Source organism: Malus sylvestris, chromosome 3, assembly GCF_916048215.2.
Source record: "Malus sylvestris chromosome 3, drMalSylv7.2, whole genome shotgun sequence".
In the NCBI taxonomy this organism is placed as follows: domain Eukaryota; kingdom Viridiplantae; phylum Streptophyta; class Magnoliopsida; order Rosales; family Rosaceae; genus Malus; species Malus sylvestris.
The window spans coordinates 31,074,397-31,093,163 of record NC_062262.1 but is presented as its reverse complement, the minus strand read 5'-3'; the positions used below and the strand labels follow the sequence as shown (position 1 = coordinate 31,093,163).

The window sequence follows — 18,767 nt, the reverse complement described above, 5'->3', positions numbered from 1 at the left end:
TTCTACAATTTATACAGCTGACCCCACCTACGATTTATACAGCTGACCCCACTTAATGGGAAAAAGCTTTGTTGTTGTTATTGTGGTAGTTTCCGGTCCCCAAGAGTGCATTTTAAGAACCTCAAATTTTGGGAAACGACCTTTACCAACATACCGTGATTTCAGAACTAATTTACAGAAGGAAGATGAAAAGACAAAGAATTGACTTTTCCAAAGAAGCATACCTGAGAGGATAGCATCCGCTAGGCTACTATGAACTCTCAATTCATCCTCTGAAATTATCTCCACCCCACAACTAATGTTGCAGGGCCTTTCCTTTCTTGCACCGTCTTCTGAACCCCCTGCCGGCTGGCCTCTTCATCTCCTAGTGTCACGCTCTAAAAACTGATGGAAATAATGTAACTGAACAATAAAGAACTTTAACTTTTATGCATTAAATGTAAGTAAATTAAATAGAAATCAAAGAGAAACATTTACGAACTAGCATAAAGGGATCGATACACTACCACCACTATTTTAACACAAGACAGAGATCAATATACTTGAACATCAAGCTTAAGAACCAAGTGAAAAGAATGAAAAATTAAATATAAGGGAGAAAATAAAGAATAATAAAAGAAAGAACTGACTATTATTTGAAAATAACCATGGCTACCTCACCTGTATTCCTCCAACGAACATCTCTAATGAAGGGTTCATTATTAAATTCTCAATAGTTACACCATGAGCTGTGGCAACTAGCTGAATTCCACGTCGCGCAATTTTTCTTGCAGCCAGAGCTTCAAGTTTAGTGCCAATTTCATCAATTACAATCACTTGTGGCATATGGTTTTCAACAACCTCTATCAAGACCTGAATAAAAGTAGATAATAAGCATGCGATTTCATGATGAAAACAGAACATAAGAACATTGATTTGGATGAGACAATATAAGGTATCCACAGAAACTTAGATGAGACACTGAGGTACCAATTACACTCCTTATAATGAGTTTATTTTATTGAGAAGGGAGGGGTGCATCATTTGAATTGGGCCCGGCAAAGTGAAGGGAAGTACCACTAGATCAATAGCTAGCTGCATTGTAATATAATTCATTCTGCAAGTGTTAAGATAAACTATCAGTAATGTGTTCATCCGGGAATTTCAAATTGCATAACTTTGGAAACTCTAATTCCTTAAGAAGCATAATAACTGCGATATCTCGTGTAAATTACTAATTCATATATGGCAATAGGGTGCGTTAACTCAAATATAAAGAGAACAAGAAAGACTAACCTGATCATTGTTGTTTTTCCTCCCCCCGGAGGCCCAATGAGTAACAAAGAACCGCCATCTTGAACCAAATCTCGCAGCAAGACAGCACTGCCAGATATTGCCCTACCAACACGACAAGTTAGACCAATAATGACACCTCTTCGATTCCTAATGGCACTAATGCGGTGTAATGTCCTGCTAATGCCTGCTCGATTGTCAATGGCAAAATCACCAACCTACTACATGCAGCTGAGTAAGTGGCAAGCATGATATTCTCTTTGATAATCAATTAAAAAAACAAATAAAAATTTAGAACAAAGTGGCTGCCGGAAACCTTGAGCTTTGCAAGCATGGTATTCAACCAAAGACCCAAGACCACAGGACAACATAATAAAAAATGTGATCGAAAGTATCCAAATCATTCTTGCACAAAATGCACGACTACAATTTACTTTTCTTTAACCCTGTCTGTAAACCTCTTAACTCAAAATCCCTGTAACACTGGGTCATGAAACCTTTACAGCAAAAATTCATTGAAAAAGAAAACGAAAGCCAATTACTTTAAACCAGACTCCTCCTTTCACAATGCAACAAGAGGAAGAGCATTTTCGACAACGAGCAGTTATTAGAATTTGGGTGGTGCTATCCACATTCACTACAACAAAAATGGGCTAAGAACACAATTGATATGTGCCCTTTGCATTTTCATTGAGCACAAAGACATATTTGTGCTTTTTAAGTTCCATTGAGCACCAAAATATAACTGTGCCCTCTAACAAATAAGCACATTAGTTTGTGTCATGTAATTGTGCCTACAAAAATTTGAAATGTCCTTTTAAATGTTAGAGAGAGAATTTTTTTTTTAAATTTACACACACACAATAAAAACATTTGTGCCCTCTAATTGAATATATTTAAATAAAAAATATGTTTTGTGTCCTTTACATTTACTTTCTCCGTATTCCTAACTCCTTTACACTCTTTAATTATTTAAAACAAAGCCAAGAAAATTTAAAAAAAAAAAAATATCAACAATCATCATTGCACCAGAGTTTTATGTGGGCATTTTACTAATATTTTGATGGGTTTTTGGTGTCCTGTGGGACCCCCCACGTGGTGCTCAGCTTCGTAGGTAACGACGAGCATCTTGGGGTCGTCCAGTGCTCTCTCCACGTGTTTTCTTGCAGGACACCCTATTACTGTACTACACCTATAATACCATTTGCAAACAAATAAATACAATTAAAATTAATTTAAGAGCTTCATTGAAAAAGAACATTGAGATCTGTGTTTGACCCTGAAAAGATCAAGCCGATGTGCGGTTGAGATTTTTAAAGGAGAAGAATAATACCTCGGGTAAGGTGAGCCCTTGATCGGCTTTTGACCATACTTTCTCTATCTCTCCTTCACTCAATCCTTCTCTCACTAACTCTCTCTACTTCTCCACTCTATGCTCTGTCATATCCTTCACCATCGCAGCAGCATCTCCACCTCATTCGCCACTCCGGCAAACCTTGCCACCACCTAAACACCACACTGCCACACTCTCTCTCCTCTATCTCCCTCTCGGCTTCTTCCTTGACACACAGTGGGGGAACTGCAATTCTCTGGCAAGGCAACCACCAGCTTTCTTCCTCTCGTCCCCACGGACTCCCATTACTCTTTACTTTCGGGAAACCAAAATCAACGCAGTGAAATGACGAGCTCTGTCTCGGCCTGACTTCCCGGCGAGATTTTCCGTCAAATCTAGTATAAGTGAGTCTCAAAAACACCTTAGTTAGGTTTTTTAGGTTGTTTAAAGACGTTTTTGTGCACTGCATGCCTGATTTGTTTAAGGTTGGATGCAGTTTCAACTCGAGAGAAATTCCCCAGATTTTTTATAAGGCCCGCGAGTTTCAGGCTGATTTTAGGCTATCACCGGTCGCCCAATGGCCCTGAGGAAGGTATTTTGAATCCTTACCTTCGTAGCTTTTTTTGGGCTTTTGAATTGCTGAAAATGATTTTGTTTTGGACCCAAAACGGATTCTAAAACCCCTGGTGTAGCTGCAGGCGGCAGTCGTAATCGTGTTGTAGAGCTGTGCGTGGTACTGTTGGGGATGGTGCGTGGAGCACAGACGCCTCCACTGAAGGATGAATGGCTGAAAGGAAGAATATACGTTTGAAATCGTTGCCTTGTTTTTTCTTTAATTTATGATGTTGATTACTTGGTTGAGTCTGATCTGTCAAGAAGAGAAACTGAGCAATATTTTCCTATTTCGATCTGGTGTTTTCAAATGTCTGTTTCAGGTTGTAAGGTGTTACGACGATGTTATTTTTAAATTTTTTTTTTATATTGAACTCATAGGGCACAATTATAAAAATTGTGCTAACTTGAATTTGAAGTGTCATCTGACACAGGTGTCAGAACAGGGCATAAAAAAATCCTTATTTGTGCTCAACTCTTTGAGCACCAATAGCCATACCGTCCCCTCTAATCAAAGGTGACATTCATAGAGGGCACATATAGAAACTTAGTTGCTGCATTGTTGCTATTGGCTTATGGGCACATATGTTGGTGCTCTTTGGCCTCAAATGGCACATATAATTTATTGTGTGCAATGACCATTTTTGTTGTAGTGATTCTTTTACCCCATGGGGGAATATGCAGATTCTTGCTAAAAAGACATGTAGAATTTTGGTAGTGCTATCCACACTCTTTTTTACCTTCTATTCATCTGTCTGGATTTTTGGCCATCGAATCGAATTTATTGAAAAATGTCAAATGACATAAATTAACAAACAATGTGTGGAGAGTAAAAATGAGTGGGGGATAACACCACCCTAGAATTTAAGGTGTAAACTCTAAGCTTACTTTTTCCTGTATGGACTATGGAGCATCTCAGTCATCATAATTAAGAGTCTTACACATCACGGTGGTATTTTGATTACATTATGAATGTTTCTAGATGGAGATATATCCTCGCTGTAGGGCTGGACATGGTTTCGTGCGGGCGGTTTTTAGGTAAAATCGAAACCGAAATTGAAAATTTATTGTGGTTTGGTTTGATTTGGTTTGATAATGAGAAACAAAGTGAAACCAAACCATTTGGTTTTGATTCAATTAGGTTTCAAATGGTTTTGGTTCGATTAGGTTTCAAACGGTTTTGGTTTTGGTTTAGGCCAAACTTATAGGCCTGTTAAAAATTCGGTTTAGCTTACATCTATTTCTATTTGGGGTTCCAAACTTTTTTTAAAATTTTATTTTTGTAGTTTTTTTTCAGTTTTTTTTTTTGCCCCCAAAACAAAGGAGAAGAATAGTTTGCAGTAAGTAAAACCAAAATTGATAACCACCACACTAAATTCAATGACATTCCTTTGTTTCAAAATCAAAACGGAAAAACAAATCCCAGTAAACAATAAACACTATACCAAAAAAAATCCAAATTCATGTATGGACTTCGTCAAATAACCAATTACACCTCAAGACCTAGTTTGCTAATTAAATAAAATATTTTTTTATATTATGTGGTTCGGTTTGGTTTCGGTTGACACGCCCTGACCCTGATATTCTCACAAACATCAGGGTAGGCACGTACTGGCCTACACTCGAGGATGACGAAAGTCATTTATTGAATGTAAATGTTGATAACAAGAAATAAAGAAGGTTTATAAATTTAAATATAATTAATATGCAAATGAGGAATGTGTTCAGAGCATACAACTAACTAGAACACTAAAAGAAATAATAGCAAATTGAATGAATAAGAAAATTCGTGTCGGGATTGTGCCTCATCTGTGACGAAATGGATTGTTGAACGACTTTCAACATCAAACCGATACTCTGCCACGTGCGTTCCCCAGGAATGGCGGGCAGAGTCATATCTCTTTGGAAATTACTCGAAACTTTTGAAAGGCGTGTTAGAGAAATCAAGTAAACGCTAGTTGTTACGAAGTTTAGTAAGTGGTAATTGGTGGGAATGAATCAATGTTCTCGGATTCGTTCCTGCTGAGGAAATTCATATGGATCTTTAGAATGATCCTCGACGATTGTTCTATCGATAACCTTCTTCCTTACTCCAACAACGAAGTCAAGTCCCCTAACCATTGATCGTCAGCTTGACACCAAATTCTTTGGGCATTGCCTTCGTTTAAATTAGATAATTTCTTAGGTGACTCCTCGGTAGCAGACGCTATTCTCACCAATTTCCAAATGGAGTTGCAATTCTTGTTGTTGTTATAGTTGGACTTGGATGATGAAGATCCAGTCTTGTTTGGATAAATTGACTCTTTGAACTTCACATGGGTCTGGTACTTGGCGGTAAACCCTAACTCCTTGTCCACGTACTTTTTAGTAGAGGTGAACTTAGCCTCTTACTTGTAGCCCAACTGACCAGTGCTCTTGTTCACTAATTGTTTAGCCTTGTAATTTTTAGTGTAATGACTTGAGACTCCACCATGTTCATCATTGTAGGAAGATAGAGCTTTGCTCTGAACTTTTCTGGACTCATTGAGCTTTGGGTTGCTCAAGGGCATCACCTTAAGGTAACCAATCATGCCACTACATGCATTCGCAGGCTGCTTTGTATCTTTCTTCTTCGTCATTCTGTTGATTCAGAGGTTCTATGTTTAATTTTTGAACTTTGAAACAACTCTCACAAAGTATTGTGAATTACGAAATGTCTTTGGCCTTGTCAAATCTTATTAACAGTTCTTAACTAATCTTGAGCTTAAACCTATTTACTTTTCGGCTAAGAAACCAGTCAACCTTACTGTGATGATTAACCAAATAATCATAAACAGTGACTTTTATTTCTACATACTGGATCATGCCGGAACATTACACTGAGGGTGAAAAAAAAAAACATTTGTTCTTGGCATGGTTTCTGGTTCAAATCCCGATATCTTGTACTCTAGATTTTAATGGACTTGTTTTGACCCTTAAATTCTTGAGTGTTCTTTTAGCCTTCTCGACATGGTTTCTCGCTCAATCAGTGAGGAATTCATGATCGATCGATTCGGCGGAAGTGTGCGCCCTATTCTTAGCGATTCGGACAAGAACGTTAAGAGCATAAAACTTTGGGGGTTAGTATATTGATAACTGTTTTATTATATATATATATATATATATATATATATATATATATATATCAATTTGGTCCACTAATGTTTGTTTTATGGCCCCTCAAGATTTAGATTCGAGGCGTACGATTCCGGTGTCAAGGCACCTCTGCAGCGACATCTTCGAGTCCTCTCGGTGTAGGACCCATTCCTTTGCGCATTTAATTTTACATTAATTCCTTTCTAGTGTTTGGTTTTAGTTGTATGCTCTGAACACCTTCCTCATTTGCATATTAATTACAATTAAATTTATAAGTCCTATTTATTCTTGTTCTCATGCATTGTAAATAGCTTGCGTCACCTGTGGGTGTTGGTCAGCACGTACCTACCCTGGTGTTCGAGGAATATCGGGATCGAAGCGTGTCATCGGTTCTGTTTCAAATATTATGAATCGAAACCAAATTGTTTTCAGTTCGGCTTCAAACATAAACCGTTTTCGATACCACAAAACTAAACCATTTAGTGTGGTCCAGTTTGGTCAGTGTTTCGATTTCGGTTTTCTATCCCAAGTACCACTCCTACCTCGAATGACGTTAAACCCCTTCTCCATAAGTTCATAACCACTTAACATTATGAACTTATGGGTTGTTATTAGATTGTTTCCTTGTCATAGATATAAGTAACACAGTAACACTTTATTCAAATAGAGCTACCTCTCCTAGGTTGGGCCTTATTAGATCAAAAACCTTTAACAGTGAAGGCCCAGCCAGTTGACTCAACAGCCCGCTTAGCACAAATCCAACATGCACTGCAGCCTTGCAATGCAAGATGGATGTTTCCGTCAGAACAGGATTCTCATTCATTCATAATCCCTAAGTAAAGAATTTTCTTCCCATTTACTGTTTATGTTTTTTTTTTCTACAAGCAATATAAGTTACTTCCAAATTAAAATCTTAAATGTATGGCGTCACCGTACTTAGGGCTGGTTTGGTATTGCTGTGCTTTGAAAAAAAGTTGCTGTGAGAATAAGCGGCTGTGAAATAAAGCCAGTAGAGTGTTTGGTAAACTTTTTTGTGAAAGTGCTTTTGGAAAAAAAATCAGGATGATAGTGTGTCTTTTCATTAAAGGAGCACTGTAGCTCCGTGTGCTTTGAAAAAACTGGCTTTTTTTCAAAGCAGCAAATAGCAGCTTGAGCTTTTCCTTTGATTTTCAGCTTATTCTCACAGCAGCTTCCAAAATAAGCCTTTTTTTTTTCAGTTTACCAAACACAAAAATGACCCTCAGCTTTTTTTCACAGTGGTTTTTTTAAAATCACCTCAATCCCAAACGGGGCCTTAAGCGGAGAATTTCTTGATATTTCATGAGGCATCACCGTAGTTTAGCTGAGAGTATCCTGAGTATTGCAAAGGTGCTAGCTTATCTCCTGCCCTAGTTAAATTCTGATATTGTAATTTGATCCTACTTTAAAGATCGGGAAGTGATTTTTTCACATACATTTCCTCACCATGCACACTCCTGTTCGTTTTTTGACCTTTTAATTGGATAAATAAAAATCGTCTCCCTAAAGATAATGCAAATAATACATTTTACTAAATATAAGAGCTCGTTTGGAAATTCTTTTAAATAACTAAAAGCGTTTTTAGTGAAAATGATTTAGAACAAATCCTTAGTAAAAACGTAGGTGAATCCTACAAAAGCATGTTCTTCTTCCAGGAAGCACTTCAAGTATTTTTGGAACCCAAAAACATTTTCTCTTAAAACGCTTTTAGTTATTTTAAAAACAATTTCAAATGAGTCATAAAACTCTTCTACTCAAGATGTATAATACCAAGACTTTGTGGCCTCAACCAACAATTATAATCGGAGGCAGATTGTCTGCTCTCTTGTTTGGATGCCCTTTCTATCCTCCTCTATTTTGTGCGATCACAGTTAAGCCACGTCAACATTTTATATTATTTTTTATAGAGATAATAAGAAAAAAAAAATAATAATATAAAATATTAACATAACTTAACTGTAACCGCACAAATATAAGGGGATGAGAAGGGCACCCAGGGCAGACAATCTGCCTCCATTATAATCTCTTAAGAAATGCCATGATGATTGATGGGTAGGTTGGGAAAAGGATTCTCTCCTGAGCATTTGCTCAGGATCCTGCTGAGCAGGACACAAGGACCGTTAGATGAAAATCCAACGGCTATAAAAAGGTGGATCTTTTTAAAGTTATAATAATTGTAACCGTTGGATTTTCATCCAACGGTCCTCGTGTTCTGTTTAGTAGGATCCTGAGCATATGCTCAGGAGAGAATCCTTTTCCGGTAGGTTGAGAGTTTTAAGAGAGTGGCTCCAAAGGCTTGACAAGGGCTATTCAATCCTATAAATCTTTAATCCTCGAAATCAATATCTTAAGTAATCATATCATGCCTTGCACCATAAGCCTTAGGATCACCCCAGTCGTGTTATTGGGTTTACAAAAAAGCATGATTGTGAAAGTTCAGTTGAACTTTTCCAAATTTTTAATCAAGTGTGAGGCTCTGTCTGGATGAGAAGAGACTACAAATTTTTCTTCATAGAGACAAGTAAATTGTTGAATAGTAGCCTCTGTTCAAAAAGTAAGCTACCTAAAACATGATAATTTAGCAACTAGCTTTGATTTATTAATTATAATGCAAATGTTAATCCTTTTTTAATTTAAACGTGATGCATGTTTGTTTTTCATTGATTTGTTTTAAGGAAAACTAATGAAATTGACTTGAAAACTTGAGTTTTAACGAAAATGAAAAAAATAAAGAGTAAAATAAATAGTACAATGATTGACTTTTTAGTGTAAAAATGTGGTTTTTGGTTAAAGTGAACAGTACCGGAAAAGTTCCCTTTGTTTTATAATTGACCTTCATCAATCAATGGTTAAGAATCGGCCTCTCAATGTGTCTCTACAGGATGCATGTTTACAAAATTATTAAGATCCATTGTGTTTTTGTTTTCCCTTCGTGATAACAATAGTGTGGCCTATGCGCAGTTAAGTATGGTGGAATTCACTTGTGAGACTATAAACATGAAATTTCCTGCTATAATTAAAACAAGAACACGTGTACAAAATAAATTTGTGTATTAATGATGTTTACGGCTATAATCTTTGTGGTTTATTTGTTTACAACAATATTCCTCTGATTCGATCTCCAAAGTAGAATTTGATGAAAGAATGGTGAACACTTGGTCTTGAATCGGGGTTTAATTTCTTCAATGATCGTCAATGCTTGATTTTGAACAAATTAGGACCACCAATTGTGCCATGTGGTGGGTGATCTTTGGCTTTGGTAGTGGATGAATCGACATATGTGTTTGTTGTGCTTGTTTATTCTCCACCAGCCTGATGAAGAACACAAGCACGTTTGACTGTTTTGTATTTGCTTTGGCCAGAGAATTTTCTGGTTTTCTTCAAAGGCTTGAGCTTGCTTCCTTTCCCTCAAGTTTGTTTCTTCAAGATGAGCCTATTATTTATATGCAAGGGATTGTGTATTAGTTTAGAACCCCAAATTTGAATCCCGTAAGTTCTGAGATTAATTTCCTAATTTGATTAAATTTGAGCTAATTATTCAATTTAGCTCTTAGTTAAATCAAAATCTTATATTTAGGAAATTAAACCCTAATTGATATATTAATCAAATTAGGGTTAATGTGTTCCCTTTTGTACTTGATTTGATTTGTTTGAAGGAGGTCTCAGATGTTGAGATGTGTCATTCCTGATTGCTCGCTTTGTCATGTGTTACCTATGAATTGGCCTAGCCAATTTCGACTAGTCAAGTGATCAAATTTTGAATTATTGACCATCAAAATTTCGATGTTTACCAATTTGTCCTAAATTTCTTTTTAATATCTTGACCGAAGAGGTAAACATTCTTATTAGTATTTAATAAAGGACCTTTTGACAAAAAACAAAGGACAAAAAAACTATGATTTGTTGTAAATTTCAAACCAAATATGGAATTCTCTTCTTCATCCCTAAGCTAGAGTTTCTTGCCAAAGAAGCATTGATCCTCTTTTATCAATTGCCAAATTCCTTAGCCATGCGCATTTAGAAAGGGAGAGATTTCAAATTTTCACTATCAAATTTAAAGTAACTTTAGCTTTCTGGTGTAAAAGGAATCGAGTTATCGGCATTGTTTGAAAAAGAAGGAAAGAAAATTATTTATAGATAAGATGCTACAATTCACATGGACAAAAAAAAAAAAACATATATTGGCTCTTTCCAAACCGATCACAATTTCTATCACTCCTTTTCCTCTTACCGCTACCTTGTAAATCTACTATATCATATTGTGATTTTCTTATGGGGAGTGATGAGCCAATATTAGACTATATATTTTATCCTAATCTTAGTAATAATTTACTGATTATTTTGTGAGAATTTTGATACATTGAGTTATATTTCCAATGTAGGACACTCGACTTCCTTTGGAGAAAAAAGTGATCAAACGGATGAATTTTGGAGTAATTCCAATTGGAAGATGTTTGTGAGTCTTTCAAGATGATTGTATCAAATTTTCAAATTTTTCTACAAAGCCATTTGACCGTGGTGATGAACTAAAGGCCCAGCGCGTAGTTTTCTCAGATTGACGTTTATGGACATTATGGGTATTTTGGAGGTCAAAAGGGCATATTTTGAGGAAGATTCCTTCTGAGGATTTGTAGGGGATGACTTAAGCTTCAAAAGAGACCTTTTGTGACTAAATCAAAGTTGATTTGGTCGGTCAGAAGTCTGATTTTCTGATAAATCTGAATTTTAGTTCAAATATGAAACCTTTTTATTTTCTGTTTTATTATTTAATTATGTTTCCTAGTTTTATTCTAAGACCTTTTAGGGTTTTATTTTGTAGTAGTATAAATAAGATATTTAGCCATTAGGTTAAGGAGGGAAGGAGAGGAGGAAACGCACGCACACTTTAGAGAGTTTTTTCAAGTTTATTTTCTAGCTGTTTTCTATCTTATTCTCAATAATATTTTGTTTTATGATTGTTCGTAACTAATTTCCGCTTGCTAGGGCGAAGCCACGAGTTTTAGCATGAATATGTGATTGTATTAATTTGCTTATGAATGGATGCATGCTTGCATTGAATTATTAATCACCGCAATTAAACTATCTAATTGTCTTAGTGATTCGCAACCATTAGGGTCTTTAGGGATGGTTTGGGAGTGAGGTGCTTAAAAAAAAGCACCTATGAAAAAAAGCTGTGAGGGTTTTAGGTGTTTGGTAAACTGAAAAAAAAAGGCTTATTTTGGAAACTGCTGTGATAATAAGCTGAAATCAAAGGAAAAAAGCTGAAGCTGCTATTTGCAGCTTTGGAAAACTGGCTTTTTTTTCAAAGCACAAGGAGCTAAAGTGCTCCTTTAATGAAAACCCCCACTATCAGATTGCTTTTTTTTTTCCAAAAGCACTTTTACAAAAAAGTTTACCAAACACTCTGCTGATTTATTTCACAGCCGCTTATTCTCACAGCACAGCCGCTTATTCTCACAGTAGCTTTTTTTCAAAGCACAGCAATACCAAACCAGGCCTTAGACAAGTAATTTGATGCAATTTTTGTTGGAACATCACCCTGAAAGTGAGGAGGACTTCTTTGATTAGTAATTGTAAGCTCACTTAAGGTGAACATCACGCTCTTAAGGGTTGCATGGTTTTTCAAAGGGTTTTCACAAGACTTAATGAGTTTATATTTGATCTGAACATCACAGACGGGTTGCATGTCAAATATACGTTTTCACTTGAACATCACGAGGAAAATATGTATTAGGAAAACTTAACTTCAAAGCATGTATGTAAAAATTCATAAGTAATTGGTAAAATTGCATAAGATTGTTAAGGGAACGGCGGAATCCTATGGTTTTAAAAATTGATTTTCTTTAAATTGTTATCTAGTTAATTTCTTTAATTGTTTTATTTTAAAATTCATTTTTATTAGGGAGCCAGACAATTATTTTGACATATTAAACTAAAAGAAATGTAAGGATAATGACAATTATATAACAAAAAATTGATGAGGTTGTCTTTTTTATTAGAGTAAAATTCTCTCCCCTTCAAATTCTCCTCCTCTTCAACTTTATATTTGAACGGTCATGATTAAGTCTACTCAACATTTGCTTCTTTATAAAAAAATAAAAAAAGAAGAAGAGAAAAGTGAGAGAGGAGCGGACGGAGAAGGGATTTGGCGGAAAGAAAATCATACTACTGATTGACCACCCCATCTTTGTGTTTGGATAGAGTACGTGTTGCACTTGTAATTTAATACGTATTTATGTTCTTTTAGATTCATTCTTGAAATATGATCCTGTAATGCAATCCATGTATTCTTTAGGTCAGATAATCTTTACCGACAAAATAACTCAATCATAAATCGTATAAGTTATAACTATTTGATTATTATCTTCATATTTCAATGTTTGTTGATATCATTGTCTTCGTAATTAATATCTGGTGATGGTTAAATAATATTTTCCTATATAATCGATTGCTCTCAAAGATTATCATTGAATGAGACCTTAAAAATAAGACCGTTTGAATTATGAAACTGTATTGTAATAAGACACAAAACAATACTAATTTTCATATTACATAACAAACTTTTATGTCTTTAATTATTCATGTTGTTCGGAGTCAGAGTGATTGTTTAATATATATATATATATATATCTCTCTCTCTCTCTCTCTCTCTCAGCGTGGATCGTTCATGAGTGCAAAAGGACCAAGTATTTTGGTGTCACCGTCCACGCAGCACATGACAGCCACCAATTGTTGTGACTATTACCCTCGTCGCATGCACTTTAATACTCACCCACACCACATATCGACTTGCATCTGCATGTCTCTCTCACTCTCTGCAATCAACAAGTTTATATGGACCCTATCTCTTCTTAGTACAAATATCTCTAACAATGACCTAAAGTTACAAGATCTTCTACATGATTTTCTTCTTTCATGTCTAATTGACATCTATATAATTGATTCGCCTATTGTCTTATTGTTGGGATGTTGAGTGAGATAATAGTTTCGTTAAGTGATGTCATCTCTTGAGTTTGATGAGAGGCACATTTTTATTTCTTAAACATATGACATCTTTTAATGGAAGTGTTCTCACTTTGTATTGTTATTACTTGCCAAGAAATCAATCATATTGTGTATACATACATACATTTTTTTTTGTTTAATCTTTTGAAATAGTCTATACAAATACCATTAGTGGTGGAAAAAGACTGCATTGTTGATATTGCACCATCGATCCACATCACTTTAACGCGTGAAGATTGTGGTTGTCAATTGGAGCAAAAATGCTCGGCCATAACAGGCTAACACCTAGTTGGCTTCTAAACCGTGAAATCAAAATCACCTTAATTAAGACTTGTCATTGTGACTTAGATTATCTGAGTTTAGATAAAGGGGAATTGAACCAATGTGAAAACCATGTCAATTAATCTGAACACACAGCATTAGAAATTGACTTAATTTTCCAAAACAAATTGATTGGAAATTAATATTTCCTAGTACAACACTTAACATTAGCTCAGCCACTTAATACTATGATTTAGTGATGTTCTTACATTCATTTGTAAGTGAAATGTCTTAAATTTGACTTTTATGAATGATAAATTTGACAGCAGATTATTATGTATAGCTTAGCCTACATCCTTTACCCCTTATATAAATATATTGTTGTATAAATAAATAAATAAAGGCAATGTCACCTATAGAGTGCACAGACTTACTCATGCTGCCTTAAAGCCCTTAACTGAGTTGATTGAGTGTCGCTAGATTGAACGAGTATGTTGGTTAATGATTTTAATTGTGCATGTACTTCTAAAACGTTACAGACCACTAACGCAATATCGCATTAAAAAAAAAGCATGCTATTCTGACATAAGTGTGATTTTTCAAAGAATGCATGTGATAGTGATTTCGAAGAATGTATGCAAGTCTTTCATTTACGCATATACCAAATTACTTCATGAACAATAAATTCACTCTTTTTAGGCCACGTCATAAATATATGAGCAAGACAAAGCTTATACGAGTTTGTAACTTATTCCAATTAATTGATTGATTATAACTGTCAGTGTTTTTCTTCTTTTGAATGCGGTCGTATATGAGACAATACATGATGCTGCATGCTATGTTTGGTTATCTTGGATCACGAGACTGCACGGATGCTGGACAATAGAGGGCAACGTACTGATCATCCCATTTCACAGTTTTGCATGGAGGGATTTCTGACATGCACCGCACCTTACTATACATCAGAATTTTTGGTCTTTCAATATTCCAATACTTCGATGAGAGTATGGTAAAATTTTTGTTCATGATTAGCTATCATCTCCAATCAATTTTCTTTAAAGATTAAAAATATATCCATGAAGAATATCTTATTGAAAGAAACGAGTGTGAACATATTAGTTATACGAAGTGCTTCTCACAATTTGTCACGTAATCAAAACGCGAGGAGTTAGTGTAAAGCCGTTGTATGGATACAGTGAGTATTGGATCCTAACTCCTCTAGAACAAAATTTGAAAATTAATAACTTGTAAAACAAATTGAGAAAAATAAAAAATAAAAATCATCAAGAAAGAAAAATAAATGATTCTTTACATAAAGAACCAAACTAATAACTGAAATAACAGAAATGTCACATGACATTATTCTAGTGGTTGAGTTTGTTAATATAGTTAGAAGGGTATCATTGTAATTAGGATATATGGTTATAGAAGGGATTGTATAGCTATCATTTCTTTAAGTTCATTTGTATACATTTTCCTAATCAATCAATACAATCTCTCTTGTTTCTCTCTATTGTCTTCCTCTTCCTCTATACCAACTTCATCTTTTACAATGTAGTTAATACAAACTAATCAGTTGACAAAACATAAAAACGATTAAAACTCAAACTAATAAAGTTAAGAATTCGCGTATACATGTGTCAAGAGAAATTCGCAAATGCCTAGTTGAATTTATTTGTAACTTCCTTGTTTACGTATAGAGTAATGTTAGAGAGACTAAATTTTTAAACCAAATTTGCAAACCAAATGATGTGTCACCAGTAGAAAATAAGCATGTTAATCAACACTTAAATAATAATCTAATAATCTTCAATCACATCATTTAGTTTACAAAATTTAATTTAAAATTTTAATCTCTTTAACATTAAGAAAAATTACATATAGAGTATACTTTTAATACTTCATTTTATATTAAGACAACACTTATTAAGCATTTCATGGAAAGACAAAAGTTAATATATAGAGTGGTGATATTCTCACCCCGGTATCTTATTTCCCCACCCACCATTTAATGAAAATGTTAATAACATATTTATCCTTTTAAAAGAAGACTCTTAAACCCCTATTTAATTCAGTATTATAATAATAAATAAATAATGGTGGATGGGGTGTGATATCTTTGGTGGAAAGAGGTTGGGAAAGATTTGGGTTAGAATCGACGAAAAGGTTGGAGGAAGGAATGGGCGTGTGCTAGATGAAGGCAAGAAACTTCAATAGAGAAAAAAGAGAATTGGGTGTGAAATCTACGGTTTTGACAAAAAAAGGAGAAAGAAGAGTGGTTTGGGGATCCGGGGTTTTTGCGGCATTAGGTGTGAAGGAGATGATGAATGTCTAGGTCTTAGGTCTTGCATTTTCTTTCATTTTTTATATTTTTATTTATTTATTTATAATATTATTTAAAGATATATCAGAGTTATTTATAAAAAAAAATATTATGGTTATTTTGGGAATAATGGTGGGTGGGGAAATAACATTTTACTTTTTTAATTTTCTATGGTGGGTGGGATTATCATGTGGGTGGGAAAATAGGACATTAGGGTGGATCTAGTAGCACTCAATATATATATGAAAGATGACATCATTGGTTTTTTTTGAAGTTACGAAAATACCCATTTTAGTGGTAAAGTATTTTCCCACCTCTATCTCCTTCATCTTTTGCTCCCTTCTCTCTCTCTCGCAAAAATATTGGCCCCATTTTTGCTTTTATCCTTCTCTCTTAACTCATTTGCTCGGCTACTTCAACGTTTTTGCACCAGCAAATTTGATACTTTGAGGTTAAGTGAAATTAGGAAGAAATTAGAGCAAAAGTCGAAGCTGTAAGGTGAGATCCGGCTCGTCTTGTTATTGTTTTGGTTGTTGTGATTTCGATATTGCTGCTTGGACTATTCTGGTTTGCAATCTGCATATGCACATGTTGATGCTTTCTTTCGAAACTTGAATTTTGGCCTTATTTCTATATTAGTTGATGGAGAATATTATTGGATTACTATTAAATTGGTTTAAACTGGACTTAGATCAAACTTACTCTAATAGGCTTTTCCTAATAAAACTTATCATCCTATAGTGATGATCTTAGCTTTTCCAAGTAAAAGTTAGGGTAAATTACAAAAAACTACCTCAACTATGGGTGAACGACAATCTCATACCTCATATTTTAAAAATGACAATATCATACCTCATCTTACGAATTCGTTTCAATGTCATACCTCCATCAGTTTTCTATTAAGTTTGATCATTAAGTTATGAGCTAGCAGGCGTGGGAACCACATCCTTACCCAACTAAATTAAAAAATTAATTAAATACTAACAAATATATTTCAACAAAAAAAAACTAATAAATATAGAAAATCATTTAAAAAATTATTAAGAAAATGTGGGACCCACCCCCATCCCCCACCTTTTCCCGTCCCCTACCTTTGTCCCTTGGAATATATTTGACCAAAATAGAGGCCCAAGACCTCTTCCGACACCCCATCCAAACCCCCACCCACTCCTCTTCTGATCCCCGCCAATCCCGAGACTCCGACCACCGCCGCTCCCCACCATCCTCAACTGCATCCCACCTCCGACGCCGACGTCATCCACGTCCTTAGCTATTCTAGCTGGTTCTCGCCTTACTACATCCACCACTGCGAGGTCCGATTCCTCCCCGAGTTCTTCGATTCTCGATCCCCTTCGAAAAACCCTAGCCTCTACGAGTACTACCACAACACCATCATCACCGAATCCAGGGCCGTTAACCCATCTCTGAAGCTCACCTTCACGGAGCCCCGCAAGTCTCTAGTTGGCGACATCAGCTCCGTTCGGAGGGTTTTCGATTTCCTCGAGGCGTGGGGTTTGATCAATTACGTTCCTTCCGCACTCAACAAGCCCCTCAAGTGGGAGGACAGCAGCAAGGCCGCCGATGTTTCTTCTAATGAAGGCGGTGAATCCCTTGTCGGCGGTGCTAAGGAGAGCCCCAAGAAGAAGACCTGCAATGGCTGCAAGTTTATTTGCAGCATTGCCTCAACTATGGAGATTTGAAATTGCCCCAAGAAGAGGACTTGTAATTGAGGTTTTCTGTTTGAAATTGGCATGAAGATTTGAAATTTAGGGTTAGGGTTTGGGGCGAATTGGGGTTTTCCATTTGAAATTGGGGAATTAGGGTTAGGATTTGGGTCGAAGAAGGGAGGGGGTTCTGAAACAGAAAGAGAGACAAAGGTGGGGGACAGGAAAAGGTGGGTGATGGGGGTGGGTCCCACTATTTGTTAATAATTTTTTCAAATGATTTTCTATATTTATTATTATTTTTAGTTGAAATATATTTATTAGTGTTTAATTAATTTTTTTAATTTGGTTGGGTAAGGATGTGGGTCCCATGCTTGTCAGCTCATAATTTAACGGTCAAACTTAACAGAAAACTAACGGAGGTATGACATTGAAACGAATTCGTAAGATGAGATATGACATTGTCATTTTTCAAACATAAGGTATGAGATTGTCGTTCAACCCATAATTAAGTTAGTTTTTTGTAATTTACCGTAAAAGTCATCATCTTATACCTATGATCTTAATTCATGAGCCCTCACGGCTGGATATGGAGAAACAAACATACATACTTCCTATGAAAAGATTCTTGGTCAATAGTTTCCCCAAAGTATAATTGGTATGTTAATTCATACTCACTAAATTAAAATTTGGAGGCTCTGCTGAAGTTAGACCAGTCATCGACTATATTCTATTATCAAAGTTAGGGTTCTAATTCACTTTCTAATCAAATCTAACAAATCCATACCAAGCTTAGCGGTCAATGGTGCACCATGTATCCGTGAGCTGCTTCAGTTTGTTTTTGTTTTTTTTTTTTACTTTGCGTTTTGTTTACAAATAGATGACTAATTTTTTTGTTAAAAGACAGAATATATGGAGTGCAAGTTCAGTGCAAATGGAGGCCAAAACGAGTTAGGGGTGAGGATCGGAGATCAAGAAATACCAAAGAGCGACCGTTTTCGTTACCTAGGATCTATCTTGCAAAAGAACGGAGAATTAGATGGAGATCTCAACCATAGAATACAAGCTGGATGGATGAAGTGGAAGAGTGCATCCGGCGTGTTGTGTGACCGCCGTATGCCACTGAAGCTCAAGGGAAAATTTTATAGGACGGCAATAAGGCCGG

The 18,767-nt window shown here is 35.6% G+C and overlaps 2 protein-coding genes across 2 annotated transcripts; one reads left to right on the top strand and one right to left on the bottom strand.

Annotated features, from left to right (window-relative positions):
• Positions 1 to 234: 234 nt before the first annotated feature.
• LOC126617163 (protein SEEDLING PLASTID DEVELOPMENT 1-like) lies at positions 235 to 2,911 on the bottom strand. The gene is made up of 6 exons (XM_050285204.1): positions 2,842 to 2,911; positions 1,707 to 1,769; positions 1,276 to 1,459; positions 1,057 to 1,096; positions 661 to 852; positions 235 to 402 (listed from the first exon to the last, which is right to left on the bottom strand). The coding sequence occupies exons 1-6, from the start codon at positions 2,909 to 2,911 to the stop codon at positions 358 to 360; spliced, it is 594 nt and encodes a 197-aa protein (XP_050141161.1). The 3' UTR covers positions 235 to 357.
• Positions 2,912 to 3,182: 271 nt separating this feature from the next.
• LOC126617161 (SWI/SNF complex subunit SWI3B-like) lies at positions 3,183 to 17,638 on the top strand. Its single transcript, XM_050285202.1, has 2 exons — positions 3,183 to 3,197; positions 17,063 to 17,638. Exons 1-2 carry the CDS (start codon positions 3,183 to 3,185, stop codon positions 17,636 to 17,638), a joined length of 591 nt encoding a protein of 196 aa, XP_050141159.1.
• Positions 17,639 to 18,767: the final 1,129 nt, after the last annotated feature.